Genomic DNA, 15560 nt, shown 5'->3' with positions numbered 1-15560 from the left:
GATCCGGAACAATACAGCGAACAAGGCTAGGTAATACAATATCCTAGGACTAGGAGTACGTATATATGTCCCCGTGGGAAATATATAACGTAGCTCCACAGGATAACTGAACTAAGACAAGGAATATATTTTACAATATCGAGGGACCCAGTAACAGCCTAGACAGAACTGAAACTATGACGGGCGGAGCACGCTTGCAGGAAGCAAACCTTTATTCTGAGGTCATCCAATGAGGGCAGAGATGCAAATCTCCACACAGGTGAATGGTAATCAGTCACAAGCTGACAGCCAGAAAAGGCAGACAAAACTATGCAACCTGCATTGAAGTAACTGCTACTCAGCAGCAACAGACAAATAATGTCTGAATTCATAACAGCATCCCAAGCTGCCCATAACTGCAGAGCAATTGCAAACATGACTCACTGCAAATGCACAACCGAATGCAGACTGACAAGCCGGAACTGTCCATTTACGGCTCCACCTGCAATGGACAGAACATGTCACAGGAGGAATCCTAACAACTGAGGTATCCATTTACAGCACTTTTACATTCAGGTTTCCTTTAGGCCAGACATCTTAGCGGTGCTGTGATTGAGGGGCAGGGGAGCCTGCCATGTGATCACCACACCACAGAAATCACCATTCATGTGACCCTGCGAAACAGTGCGGCAAGAGGGTTATATGCATAGCGCCGCCCCATGCTCAGTTACGTACTCCCTGCTGGGCTGTTATATTCATGGTGCTCGTTGACCCGTCCACTCGCAGGTTAAGTGTTACCCAGGTGTGGATCTAAGTGACCACGGGTCTAGCACCCCCGGAAGAGACGATGGTCTTTGCAGCCTAGTGCCCACCAGGTCACCCTTAGGATAGCTCCAGCCAGTGGTCAGGAGAATGGTACATTTCAGTGTGGAAGTCCAACTACAAGCAACAGGTCAGGGCATACAGCAGACAGGAGTAGTCTGTATCCAGGCAGAGAATCGAGGCAGGAGGTTGGCAAGAATAGTCGGTATCCAAGCAGAGAGTCGCGACAGACAAGAGTAGTCTGTATCCAGGCAGAAATCAGGGAAGGTGGCAGGCAAGAATAGTTGGTATCCAGGCAAGAATCGGGCTAGGCATCAGGCAGTGTAGTCAGTCACAGGCAGGGGTCAAACTAGGAGGAGAGAGATCAGGCAAGCCAGGTCACAACAGGAGTATCAGTAAATGCAAGGTTTGGTCACAGCAGGAAACACAGGAGCCAACACTAGGGGCTTGATTCACTAAGACAAATGGCATATCTTATCAGAGTTAACACGCCTTATCAGAGTAGCATACCGAGTGATACGAACGTATGCCTGCTAATTGGCAATGACAAGAGCTCCACTCATCCTGCCCTGAGCCCTCGCGGGTCCAATCACTTTAAATGACATTATCCCCTTATTTTGATTGGCCCCATAGGCTGCCTGTCACTTGACAGGAAACTTGACAGGCAGCCTATTGGGCCAATCAAAGTGCCCCTTTCTCTCCCCACATGGAACGTATGCAGAGTGATGGAGCGGACATATGTTGTGGACAGGCACTGACTGCTTCAGATCTGAATCTGATCCTGTATGCCTTTTGTAGACTAAACACTGCTAATACTGTAAATACAAGTTATTATTATAGCTATCATCTGAGAAATAGCCATGACTCCGACTCCAGGAACCCAAAAATTGCTTCAACTCCACAGCACTGGCATTAACTATACAATATATACACAATGTACAGTAGCTCCTAGTAAGTCACACATTTGTGGAATCAAACTGTCCACTTAGGTAGCAACACTGATTGACAATCAGTTTCAATCAATTTCATATGCTGTTGTACAAATGGAATAGACAATTGGTGGAAATTATAGGGAATTAGTAAGACATCCCCAATAAAAGAGTGGTTCTGCAGGTGGTGACTACAGGCCACTTCTGAGTTCCTATGCTTTCTGGCTGATGTTTTGGATGCCGGCAGTGCTTTCACTCTAGTGGTAGCATGAGACGGAGTCTACAACCCACAAAAGTAGTTTAGGTAGTGCAGCTCATCTAGGATGGCACATCAATGCGAGCTGTGGCAAGAAGGTTTGCTGTGTCTGTCTGCGTAGTGTCCAGAGCACTGAGGCACTTCCAGGAGACAGGCCAGTACATCAGGAGACATGTAGGAGGGCAACATCCCAGCTGCAAGACCACTACCTCCACCTTTATGCTAAGAAGAACAGGAGGATTACTGCCAGAGTCCTGCAAATTGACCTATAGCGGGCCACAAATGTGTATGTGTCTGCTCAAACGGTCAGAAAGAGACTCCATGAGAGTGGTATGAGGGCCCGACATTCACAGGTGGGGGAAATTTGGCATTTGCAAGAGAGCACCAAGATTGGCAAATTCGCTACTGGCGCCCTGTGCTCTTCACAGATGAAAGCAGGTTCACAATGAGCACACATGTGACAGACATGACAGAGTTTGGAGAACGTTCTGCTGCCTCCATTACCCTCCAGCATGACTGGTTTGGCAGTGGGTCAGTCATGCTGTGGGGTGGCATTTCTTTGGGGGCCTCGCAGCCCTCCATGTGCTTGCCAGACTGCCATTAGGTACCGAGATAAGATCCTCAGACCCCTTGTGAGACCATATGCTGGTGCAGTTGGCCCTGGGTTGCTCTTAATGCAAGACAATGCTAGACCTCATGTGGCTGTAGTGTCAGCATTTCCTGCAAGCCAAAGGCATTGCTGCTATGGACTAGCCCACCTGTCAGCCAAGACCTAAATCGATTTGAGCGCTTCTGGAACCTCGTTCCATCCACCAACAACACATTGCACCACAGACTGTCCAGGAGTTGGTGGATGCTATAGTCTAGATCTGGGAGGAGATCCCTCAGGAGGCCATCTGCCACCTCCTCAAGAGCATGCCCAGGCATTGTAGGGAGGTCACACAGGCACGTGGAGGCCACACACACACGATACTGAACCTGGTTTTGTCTTGTTTTAAAGAGAACCTGAAGTGAGAGGGATATGGAGGCTGCTATATGTATTTCCTTTTAAATAATACCAGTTGCCTGGCAGCCCTGCTGATCTATTTGGATAAATTAGTGTCTGAATAACACCAGAAACAAGCATGCAGCTAATCTTGTCAGATATGACAATAATGTCAGAAACATCTGATCTGCATATGCTTGGTTCAGGGTCTATGGCAAAAAGTATTAGAGGCAGAGAATCAGCAGGATAGCCAGGCAACTGGTATTGCTGAAAAGGAAATAAATATGTCAGCCTCCATATCCTTCTCACTTCAGGTTCCCTTTAACCCTCTGGGCGATACAATTACATCGCCAAGGAGGGGGCGCAGCACTTTTTAAATTTTTTTTTATTTTTTAAATAGCCGTTGCGCAGCGGCATCCCCCCACGCACTCCGATCGCCTTCGGCGATCAGAGTAAGCAGGAAATCCCGTTCAGAACGGGATTTCCTGCTGGGCTTCCCCCGTCGCCATGGCGGCGGGGCGGGATGACGTTATGGACGTCGTGACGTCAGAGGGAGTCCCGATCCACCCCTCAGCGCTGCCTGGCACTGATTGGCCTAGCTGCGCAAGGGGTCGGGGAGGGGGGGGGCTGCGCGGCACGGCGGGTAGCGGCGGATCGGCGGCAAGCGGCGGCGATCGGAAGTTACACGCAGCTAGCAAAGTGCTAGCTGCGTGTAACAAAAAAAAAATTATGCAAATCGGCCCACCAGGGCCTGAGAACTCCTCCTGCGCGACATACCCCGAGCTCAGCTCGGGATTATCACCCAGGAGGTTAAGGACATTACATCAAATTTGGATCAGCCTGTAGTGTTTTTTTCCCCACTAATTTTGAGTGTGACTCCAATTCCAGGCCTTCATGGGTTGATACATTTGATTTCCATTGATAATTTTTCTGTGATCTTGTTGTCAGCACATTCACTCTGTAAATAACATTGTATTTAATAAGAAAATTTCATTCATTCATTCATTCAGGATCTAGGATATCTTATTTTGTGTTCCCTTTATTGTTTTGAGCAGTGTGTGTATATACAGTGCTCAGCATAAATGAGTACACCCTTTTTAAAAAGTACGTATTTAACCACCCTGGCGTTCTATTGAGATCGCCAGGGCGGCTGCGGGAGGTTTTTTTTTTTAATTAAAAAAAAAACTATTTCATGCAGCCAACTGAAAGTTGGCTGCATGAAAGCCCACTAGAGGGCGCTCCTGAAGCATAATTCCGATCGCCTCCGGCGATCAGAATTAACAAGGAAGGCTGCAATGAGCAGCCTTCCTTGTTTGGCTTTCCTCGTCACCATGGCAACGAGCGGAGTGACGTCAGCCGACGTCCTGACGTCAGCCGCCTCCGATCCAGCCCTTAGCGCTGGCCGGAACTATTTGTTCCGGCTGCGCAGGGCTCGGGCGGCTGGGGGGACCCTCTTTCGCCGCTGCACGCGAATCAGGCAGCACACGCGGCTGGCAAAGTGCCGGCTGCGTGTGCTGCTTTTTATTTGATCAAAATCGGCCCAGCAGGGCCTGAGCGGCACCCTCTGGCTGTAATGGACGAGCTGAGCTCGTCCATACCGCTAAGGTGGTTAATCAGTAACTCAAGGCTGAGTTTTATTACTTGTTTAACTCCTTAACATGAAATTAAGTCTAATAATATAGCTTAGATCACAAAATCTTCAGTTTTACTCAAATTGGTTGAAGCAAAAATGAATATACCCCACAACAAAAACGACTACATCTAGTATTTTGTATGACCACCGTGATTTTTAAGGACAGCACCAACCTCTTTTAGAGCCTGGATGCTGGATGGAGAGTGATTCTGAATTTGTCGCTTCACCCCACAGGTGTTAGTTTGGGTTTAGATCAGGAGACCTACTTGGCTAATGAATCACCTTCACCCTGTTGTTCTTCAGAAATGCAACAGTAGCTTTAGATGTGTGTTTTGGATCATTGTCCTGTTGGAAAAGTGCACGATGAACATGTGCCCGTGCACTTGGTTGTCCTGCACTTTTCCAACATGACAATGGGCCTGATGCAATTGTCAGACTCGCCAGTGTTAAACGCTGGTGAGTCCAATAATCAGGCTATAAAGTCGCCTAATTCAATTGCATTTAGCCCTAGGCAGGGTGCAAAAAGAACTCGCTTGGGCGATATGATCGCCCAGCAAGTTCCTTACACCCTATCCTATTTCACTTTGCATGCCTCCAGGAAGCGATGCTTCCCGGCAGACATGAGCGTTAGCTTAGACCTGCAAAAAGCAGGTCTAAACATGCTAACGCACGACATCGCCGCTGCATCTGGGGGTCTCACTAATAACATAGTCCCAGCAAAGCATCTTTGAATCAGCCGCCGGGGCTCCCCATTGGTTCACAGGCTGAGCCATTTTCATTGGTCTGATTCAAAGATGCTTTGCCGGGACTGACTCTCAACTGATATTAGTGAGTGTAATTACAGTAACTCGTACACTGTAATTACACAGCGGGGACTTGCGGCGAGATGCGGCGGCCGACGGGTGTAAAGCAGCGGTAAGGAATTTAAGCAATTAACTTAGTATCTTTGTGGGGGGTTGCAGAGACGAGCGGCGGCCGGCGGGGAGCTCTGGTGGTCTCCTTATTAAAGGAGAACCCCAGATGCAACGGCGGAAGATGGCGGCGGATGTTTGACGGGTTGTGCGCATGTGTGGGGAGCGAGGCCGTGGTGCTGATGGACAGCACCACAGGGTAAACCTCGCTCCCCATCGCCCGGTAATAGGGAGCATCGCTCTGGCTTTCGCCTGAGTAATGCTCCCTAACGATCGGCCATCGCAAGAGTGAAACTGGCAGTAGGATTTGCCGGTAATCCTTGTGCGATGGCAAGGTGATAAGTAGCTCGCATCTGCAAGCTACTTATCGCCTGGAATAGCATCAGGCCCAATGTGTTGGAAAAGTGATGGCTGCATCTTCTCCTTCAGTATAGAGCAGTTTATTGTTGAGTTCATGATACCATCAATGAAATGCAGCTCCCCAACACCAGCAGCATTCATGAAGGCCCACATAAGGATACTGCCACCATCATGTTTTACTGTAGGCACCATGCATTTTCCTTTGAAATTCTCGCCTTTACGACACCATACAGTTTTGAAACCATTAGTTCCAAAAACAGTGATCTTTGTCTCATCACAGCAGAGTATAGAGTCCCAGTAGTCTTCATCTTTTTCAGCATGGGCCCTAGCAAATTGTAGGCATGCTTTTTTGCGCATGGGCTTTAGGAGAGGCTTCCTTCGTGGACGATACCATGCATGCCATTCCTCTGCAGTGTGTACCGTAAGGTGTCACGGGAAACGGTCACTCCAGTTTGGCTTTCTACTGCTTTAGCTAACTGCAGTGGACTTGCATTTTCTTCAACCCCTCTCATCAGAACACGCTCCTGTTGAGATGTTAACTTCCATGGATGGCCTGGACCTCTCTGTAAGATGGTTTCACTTCTATCTTTCTTAAATTTTTGGATCACTTTTGCTACAGTATTTTGACTGATATTTGCAGATCTTCTTGTAGCCCTCACCTTTTTCGTGTAAAGTAATGATTTCCTTTCTCAGATTTTTTAACATTTCTCTACCATGTGGAGCCAAAGCTGACAGCATGAAATGGGAAGGGCTTTTCTTTAAGTAATGCTCTTTTATAGTCACCTGTCTGTTGGATACCTCTTAAATGAATCATTAGACTCACCTGTGGTTTAATGCCTGTTAATTAGAATATTGTACTCTTAAAGAACAAGCAACATCCATGCTAACCTAGAAATAAAAACACATAAGTAGATAAATACTAGTTCTACTTACATAACAGATGTATTGTGCTATCCATGTAATGATTACTGTGAATTTTATAAAGAAAAAGCAGAAAATCATATTCTAGGCAGTGGCCATCTTGCTAAGCTAACACTGACATCATATCCTCCCTTACTCTTGTTTCCCCCTCCCTTCTCTTGCTCATTGTGTATTCATTAGCTGCCCCCTCCCAGAGTCTTCAGACACTCCCACTGAGGTGTATACTAGGAACTGCACTGTGGTTTTTTTTTTTCTTCCTCCTCCAATCGCTGAGTCACCTCAGCCTTGCTTGTAAACCCAAGTAAGCAGAGGATCCTGTTTCAGATAGGCAGCTAGGAAAATAAATAAATGGAAGAGGAGGAATATATTATAGATAAAAAGAACCCCCAGCATTCAACTGTTTGGCACTGACTACTAAAGGGCCACTGCTCCTAAAGTATGTGATAACTCCAAACCCTAACAGCAGAAAAAGATTTGCAAGTTTTGAATGCAGGATTAGCATCTTTATCACTTAATACACACAGACCAGTTGCTGTTGAAATTTGATTGTTATGGTGACAATACCACTTTAAGTGTGGCTTTTCTCCTAATACTATAATTGGGGTGTACTTATTTTTGCATCATGGGCTTGAATGAATTTGTAAGGAAAATCACTTTTTTTTTGTGTGAGCAAATGAACAAATCTTGTTTGCAATCAATGGCCCACATTTGTGGGAGTATTTTGTAGTACAGTATCTCATAGAAAATACTGATTGCCATTACTTTTTTCCATAGCTATTTATAGCATAACGTTTTTACTGTAGTAACATAATTAACAGCTGTGTTTATTTAATTTTTTGTAGGGTGTGATTGGCAGAATTGCCCTGGTTAATGGAATGAAAAGGAAACTTCACAAATGGGTTTGAACAATCAGAGGAAGATCTTGGAATGTTGGTGAGGCCTGAAATAGAGCAACGTTATAGATAATATCTCAGAAGGCTGCTTTCTTTTCTTGGGGTGTTTTGTGTAAAGGATATTATTCTACAAGACTATCATCTCAGAATTCGTGGTGTATTCCTGTATGGCTTGAGTGTTAGCGGTGCCAGCTGCCAGCATGAAGTGGCTCTGCAAACTTGACGACTCCGAAAATTTCTGGGTGAGTACAAAGTTTTACACAACTTATTGCTACTGTGATCAATTTGAAGGTTAGGGCTGACAAAATATATGGAAACTGAACTTCCTTGTTTACTGGAGTTTAACTTGCACATGCGTTTTGATTTTTTTATTGTGTGTATTTCTGTATGCAGAAGTGCATTAGATCTGACAGCCCATGTTTATCAATGAGAGATATACATGACCTAAAAAGAGCTCAGGGACACCTAGGAGCAGACGCGTATCTACCAGCGTGCACATATGTCATTTGCCCTTGGCATCTTCCTTCGGAGGGACACACTTCTGGGGGCCTGCCCTGACGATGCAGGTATTCTGACCAGCGAAACCGGTCGGCTACTAGGCCCATTGACAGACCTATCTCGCACAGGGGAAAAGCATGGAAGGCACCGCCATCAATGCACATACAACACTTGGATGAGTATCTTTTAACTTTTTTTGCCTATGTGTAACAATCGGTGAAGCACAGAGAGGATCTGATTACCGGTGATCTGCAGTATCACTGGGAATACAGATGTATACCAGATTATAAGTGATCTGCAGTATCACCGATAATCCGATATACAAGCTAACCTCTGTTCACCTGAGTAGAGTGTAGTGTTTGGTGTAACAGTAATACTTAGAGGACAAAGCCTCAGTGCAGCAAGGAGTACTGCAGAGATTCCTTCCGCAGACCTGAGCTCTCCAAGACGGGAGGAGTCAGACTGACAGTAGGAAGGATTGTCTGAAAGTGACCCTCAGGAGGAAGGGTCGCTAACAGAGCGAGGAACCGCCTCTAACGGCAAGGTCGGTTCTCGAGGTCGGACAAGCCAGGTCATACACACACGGACACACACGGACAGACAGACACGGACAGATACAGATTAGCGCTGCGTAATATGTTGGCGCTTTATAAATACAACAAATAAATAATAAAATAAATAAATACAGTACAATATCAGAAGACAAAGGCGAAGTCTAAGTCCAGGCAGGATTTGGCAACGGGGAATCAGATATATAGAGGTACAGAATCAGGAGGCAGAAGCGGAGTCTAGGTACAAGCCGGGGTTCGGCAACAGAGTATCAGAAGTATCGAGGTACAAGATCAGAGTTCAAGGGGATAGTCAAGGCAGGCAAAGGTCATAACAGATAATCACAATCAAACTAGTACTTTAGCTATCAACAGAATCTAGCTAAGTGTAGGATTACAGCTCCAGCTGGTCCCGGCACACTTGCGGATCTGACTACGGATCTGGGTGCTCCCACGTATGTGATCGCAACGCCAGACAAGGAGCAAGTGAACAGCCAGCAGTATATATACTCAAGGACCTTCCCAGGACCTCCCTAATTGCTGGACCAATGAGAGTTGTGGAAAATGTCAGCTGACCCGCCTGGTCAGCTGACTCACTTCTGGCTGCTATTTAAACTCAGCCTCTGTGCGCGCGCGCGTGTCACTCTGAATCCTGGTGGACTATCAGTCCCAGCCACACCAGTACTGTCCTGCAATGTATCTTGTGAACCGCTTGCGGGGGCCGCCTCCAATGCGGATTCCACCGTTCCCAATGCGGATTCCGCCGCTCTGCCTTAGCGGCATGCGGCGGTTTTTCCGCGTTGTGACGCCCTGCTGGACGCGGAAACAGCCGCCTCACTTTGAGAGACGGCGGCTTTTCCGCGTTTCCTCACACTATACAAGTTGATGTGGAAACGGAATGTGTACCTGCAAGGAATGGTTTTGGACAATGCAAAAATTGATCTGCCATTACTAAGTGATCTGTCATATGCTAATCTGCTATATCTTGCATGGAGGTGGAACTACACTACTGCGTACAATTCTACAGAGAAATACAGCTAGGATCTTGGGATTATACTGCATAAGGTTGTTAACCTGGCGGACTATACATTTCTATCCTGTTCAAACCTAGGCTGTTGATGTTTCCTCAAATATGAACTTTTACCAGTTATATGAGCACCCCTGCAACTTGCAAACTCACTCCAAATAGGGACAACTCTGCATAAGGATTTTATCCTGGCGGACTCTAACTGTCCTGGAGTTTACATCAGAAGATAATTCTGCATAAAGCCTGTTCACATTGGCGGACTTAGTTCACTTGTTATGGTGATATCTGGATGAATATATTTAACCAACATTAACCTATACTACCATTTCCATAGGGAGCAACAAGTACACATTTGAATCCTATCTACTCTTTCAGGAAATTTTGGCTTTAAAAGTCTTTTTTTCTTGCGCACACAAAGAACTAGATAACTGGCCAGTTTATCCAATAAGAGTGATATAATATTGGTGCTTTAAGGTTGCAATACCTTACTACATGCTAACCCCATATGTGCATTTTGAGCTTGGTCTTTTTATATATATGTATGTATATTTTATTTTTGGATATTGAGAAATAAAAGTAAAGATTTTTATATTTTTCTATATATAGTCTCTCTTCCCTTTGCTTGAGGTTTAGATTTGCCCTGGGCGCCCGCTTCTCCAGACAACTAGGGGCGCAGACTGACTATATCGTTCATAGTTATCACATGCGACGTCATTAGCAAGTGATCGGCACCCGATTTCCTCCATCACATCAGTTGTACACAGCCACGCTAGAAACAGCCTCCTTGTATTTCCTGCAGAAGTCCCGCCCAGAATTCTCCGCCTTCTCCAGTCTGCTGTCACTGTGTAAGTGAGATCAGATGTGCACAGCATGGCACTCAGTCTCTGCCCACAGCCGCAGCCTCCTCTTTGAGCCCGCCCACTGCACACCACAAAAGGAAACATCCTGTACTCGTAAGTTACTAGGTGTATGTAAATAGGATAGGATAGGATAGGGTAGGGAAGGGGGTGTCTTGTAGTGCCGTGTGTGGTGTGGCTGGGACTTGTAGTGCTGTGTGTGTGTGTGGTGTGGCTGGGACTTGTAGTGCTGTGTGTGTGGTGTGTCTGGGACTTGTAGTGGTGTGTGTGGTGTGGCTGGGACTTGTAGTGCTGTGTGTGTGGTGTGGCTGGGACTTGTAGTGCTGTGTGTGTGTGTGGTGTGGCTGGGACTTGTAGTGCTGTGTGTGTGTGTGGTGTGGCTGGGACTTGTAGTGCTGTGTGTGTGGTGTGTCTGGGACTTGTAGTGGTGTGTGTGGTGTGTCTGGGACTTGTAGTGCTGTGTTTGTGTGTGGTGTAGCTGGGCTGGGACTCTAAGTGCTGTGTGTGCGGTGTGGCTTGGACTTGTAGTGCTGTGTTTGTGGTGTGGCTGGGACTTGTAGTGCTGTGTGTGTGTGTGGTGTGTCTGGGACTTGTAGTGCTGTGTGTGTGGTGTGTCTGGGACTTGTAGTGGTGTGTTTGTGTGTGGTGTAGCTGGGCTGGGACTCTTAGTGCTGTGTGTGCGGTGTGGCTGGGACTTGTAGTGCTGTGTGTGTGGTGTGGCTGGGACTTGTAGTGCTGTGTTTGGGATCTGAAGTGCTGTGTGTGGTTTTCATTTGTCACTTGGGGGGGGGGGAGGCCTCACACTACCTGCAATTGTCACTTGGGGGAGCTGCATTTATAGCTTGGGAGGCCTCACGTTAGCTGCATTTATCACTTGAGGGCCTCAGTCAGGCCATGCACACCCTGCCCACTCCCACAACCCCTCCCCCCAATGAAAAATACCTACCGAGTTAATTACTCAACCCAGTCTGTAAAAAGATTGTCTACATTTTTTAACCTTTTGTCCAGGAAAAATTGCATCAAACCCCCCCCCCCCCCCCCCATTCCCAAAAGGGGCGCAATTTAATTGCTTGCCATGGGCGCCCTCATCCTTAGATACGCCTCTGCCTAGGAGCCTAATATAGTGTAGGATTCTCTGTAATTAATATAAATTAGTAACAAATCTGTACTCAGAAAATCCCAGAAAAACAATCACCCACTGCACATGTGGGGAGGTACTGTCTTTTGAAGCGCTTCAAGTTCACCTTAAGAAGTGGTTTATACACCACAAAAAGCGTTGTCCTTTGTACTGTTCTAAATTGCTTGATGCATACAAATGTGTTTTGCGGGATGTGAATCAACATTTATTTCCTTTTTTAACCCGTTTTTAATTGTTTTATACATATTGGGCACCTTCTACCTTATCAGTTCATGTTAATGAATAGGCTGGTTTACATCTAATATGTTTTCCACATAAAAAATACTTCCAGCTCGCTGCTTTAAAGGGGCTCCGAGCACCTCTCATGGGTATGCCTTTAAAGAGACTCCGACCAGTACTGCAAAGTACTTAAAGAGAACCTAAGGTGGGATTTAATTATGTTAGTGGGGCACAGAGGCTGGTTGTGCACACTAACACCAGCCTCTGTTGCCCCATGGTGTGCCTCCAGGACCCCCCTGCGCGCCGCTATCCCCTCCGCAGTGCTAGCGACACACAGCGTGTCGCCAGCACAATGTTTACCTATGCCTGTCTGTTAGCGCCGCTCCCCCGCCTCCTCTGTATCGCTGCTACCCGCCCGTGTCCCTTTCCTCCCGCTGATTGGAGGGAAGTGACGCGGGCGGGTAGCGCCGATACGGAGGAGGCGGGGGAGCGGCGCTAACAGACAGGCATAGGTAAACATTGTGCTGGCGACACGCTGTGTGTCGCTAGCACTGCTGGGGGTATAGCAGCGCGCAGGGGGGTCTTGGAGGCACACCATGGGGCAACAGAGGCTGGTGTTAGTGTGCACAACCAGCCTCTGTGCCCCACTAACATAATTAAATCCCACCTCGGGTTCTCTTTAAAGATGCATACCTTTCTGTAGCTTGTGCTCTCCTCTTTCATTTGATGCCTGATTTGCCGTTCTTCACCAAATAGTTCGATTTCAATTTAATAATCGCAACTGTCATCTTGGCTATGTTATAACTTCCGGGTCACCTCTGTCTTCTCTGTTAGAGAAGTGCATCACTGAATGCTGCAGGAAGAGGAAGTGACACGCATGGCCATTGCAAGAAGCTCCCCCAGAGGGGTCATAGCACGACAAAGCACGCAACCAACCCAAAAACATGACCAACCGCACGACAAACCGTTGAACTTGACACAACATGTATTTCCATGTGGCCAAACCAACTAAACGACCAACTCACTTACATACTCCGCACGCAAGGGAAATAACGGAGTGCACGATATGGCTGCATTCAAAACAAGAACAAGTTGTTCAAATGACTTATACACACATGGCCAACTGCATGATATCAGCCCAACAGTCGTGTGAGTTGATCTGCCGGTTGGATCGGGCAAACCGCCTGTTATCAGCCGCTCGTCTAGTCATTTACCACGTGCAAACATGCTCAACTGTCATCCAACAGACCAAGTTTGGACGATAGTTGGGCAGAATAGTTGCACGTGTATACGAGCCTTTAAAAGATTTAAATTGTTTTGAAATGCAATTGTATGCAAATGCTATGTAAACTAGGCCTCAATTTTTTTTTAACTCAAATAGAAGGGAGAAGCAGGACTGGCTGAACAGGAGGGACGAGCAGGATTGGCTGGACAGGAGAGACAAACTGGACAGGAGGGACAAGCACGACTGGTTGGACAGGAGAGAAGAGCAAGACTGTCTGGACAGGAGAGACGAGCAGGGCTGTCTGGACGGGAGGGACAAGTAGGACTGGCTGGACCGAAGGGACAAGCAGGATTGGCTGAACAGGAGGGACAAGCAGGACTGGGTGGAGAGGGAGGATGAGTAGGAATGGCTTGACAGGAGTGATGGATAGGACTTACTGGAGGAGAGACTGTCAGGACTGGGTGGAGAGACTGGTCAAGGCTGACAGGACAGACGGCTTGGGCTGACTGAATGGAGTGGGGCAGGCCTGGGCTGACAGGACAGATAAACTGACAGCCTGGGCTGAAAGACGAAATTGACAGCATTGACTGGCAGAATAACTGCTAGTATAGTACAAAGGCATGGCTACACATGGTGGTGATGATCAAACAACACTGAGCGTTGTTTGGCTAGTGCTTAAATAACCCTGGCTTTCACACCATTTGTCAAGGCCCGCATTCTGCCATGCACACAAGAACGAGTGGATGTCACAGAACGAGTGGACACCGTCCCAGAAAATATCTGGGGATGGCGATGAAGATAGCTTACTGCTGCTGGAGCAATGTGATCAGTTTGTACATTTCTGGCTGGTCCTGATCATGTCTCACTTCTGCTACCTTGTAAACTATTATGTGAACACATTATACAAACATAATCACAATAAGCCTAATAAAGACTTGAATATCAAATGTGTTTATATTGGTCACATGCTTATGTATACATTTTTCTCAAGGAACTTTGTTATGTAGGAGAAACTATGCATCTTTACCCGCCTTTAATTTTTTTTGTTCCATCCCTTATGAAACCATTTTTATCTTCTACAGCAAGTGATAAGTGGGTAAAGAATTTCCGTGACAATATAATAATGGTAGTACAGGATGGTGTGCAAGATATGCACATTTGGGTATGCTTGTCACCAGGGCCGTGCAGAGGGTCCTTAAGTGGGGGGTGCTCAGATTTAAAAAAAGGGGGTCTGTTCTCCCCCCAGAAATACTCAGTAGTACTACAAGTGGTGAGGGACCTCCCAGCCCCCTTGCCCTGCACTGACTAGTGACCTTCCCCCGGCTCTCCAACTGTCCCGAACCATCCCCCTGAGCCCCTCCGCTTGACACATACATTCATTCACAGAAGCGCTTGCTGCATTGGTGTGGAGTCAGTCAGAATTATCACCAGTGGCCACATGGCCCCCCTCGTTTCTGGCTAGGAGGTATTGGCCATCATATGGTTGCTGGCTAGCATGTGGGTTCTGGGTGCGGGTACAGGGTTCTGGCCATGGGTGGGTATCGATTGTCATGTTGATTACAGGTACTTAGTGCAATGTGAGAGCTGGGTGCATGTACTGGATGTCATGTGGGTGCAGGTACTGGGTGTGACATAGTTGTGAATACTTGGTGCCAAGCCTGTACCGGGTGCTGGCTGTGGGTGGGCATTGGGTGTAACGTGGATGCAGGTTCTTTGGGTGTAGGTACTGGTTAAGTGGGTGCTTGGTGCAGATAGTAGGGGCCATGTGGAGGCTGTGTGCAGGTGTGAGTACTGGGTGCAATGTTAGGCCTGGGTGCAGGTACCTGGTGTCGTGTGAGTACTGGGAGCCAACTATGGGGGGAAGGTGTGTGGGTGGATGTTGAGAGAAGTAGAGGTCAGTGTTGGTGCTGCAGGAAGGGGAAGTCACTGGGGGTGCTGGTGCTGGAGGAGAGAGAGGTCAGTTTAGATGCTGAGGAGGTCACTATGGGTGCTGCTGGAACAGAATGGGAGCCTCTAGGGGAAGGAAAGGTCAATGTGGGTGGTTGGGGGGGGGGGGGGGGGGGAGATCAGTGTGAGTGGTGGGGAAAGGGAGAGGTCTGTGTGGGTGCTGTGGAGGGAGAGGTCACTGTGGGTGCTGGAGGAGGCAGGATCACTGCAGTGCTAATGCTGGGTAGGGAGAGTTCAGTGTGGGTCCTAGGTGGATGGGGGGGGGGGTGTCACTGTGGGTGCTAGACTGAGGGAGAGGTCACTGCTGTCAGGGAGACACCATCTTACTTGCTCCCACACAGCTGGTTACACTAGGATTCCTGTATAGCACCTCTTTACTCCGAAGGGTCCAAGATGGCAGAGGAGTTTTCCT

The 15560-nt window shown here is 47.5% G+C and overlaps 1 protein-coding gene across 1 annotated transcript in view; it reads left to right on the top strand.

Moving 5' to 3' along the window:
* The window catches only part of LOC137524651 (multidrug resistance-associated protein 1-like), a 162133-nt gene that overhangs the window by 13129 nt on the left and 133444 nt on the right, over positions 1–15560 (top strand). The window contains exon 2 of the mRNA XM_068244765.1: positions 7639–7931. Within this exon, the coding sequence (XP_068100866.1) occupies positions 7890–7931 (42 nt within the window). The 5' untranslated portion in view covers positions 7639–7889. The remainder of the gene's footprint in view (positions 1–7638; positions 7932–15560) is intronic.

Source organism: Hyperolius riggenbachi, chromosome 7 (assembly GCF_040937935.1).
Source record: "Hyperolius riggenbachi isolate aHypRig1 chromosome 7, aHypRig1.pri, whole genome shotgun sequence".
Classification (NCBI taxonomy): domain Eukaryota; kingdom Metazoa; phylum Chordata; class Amphibia; order Anura; family Hyperoliidae; genus Hyperolius; species Hyperolius riggenbachi.
The sequence above is the reverse complement of the archived record's forward strand: the minus strand, read 5'-3'. Positions and strand labels throughout refer to the sequence as shown.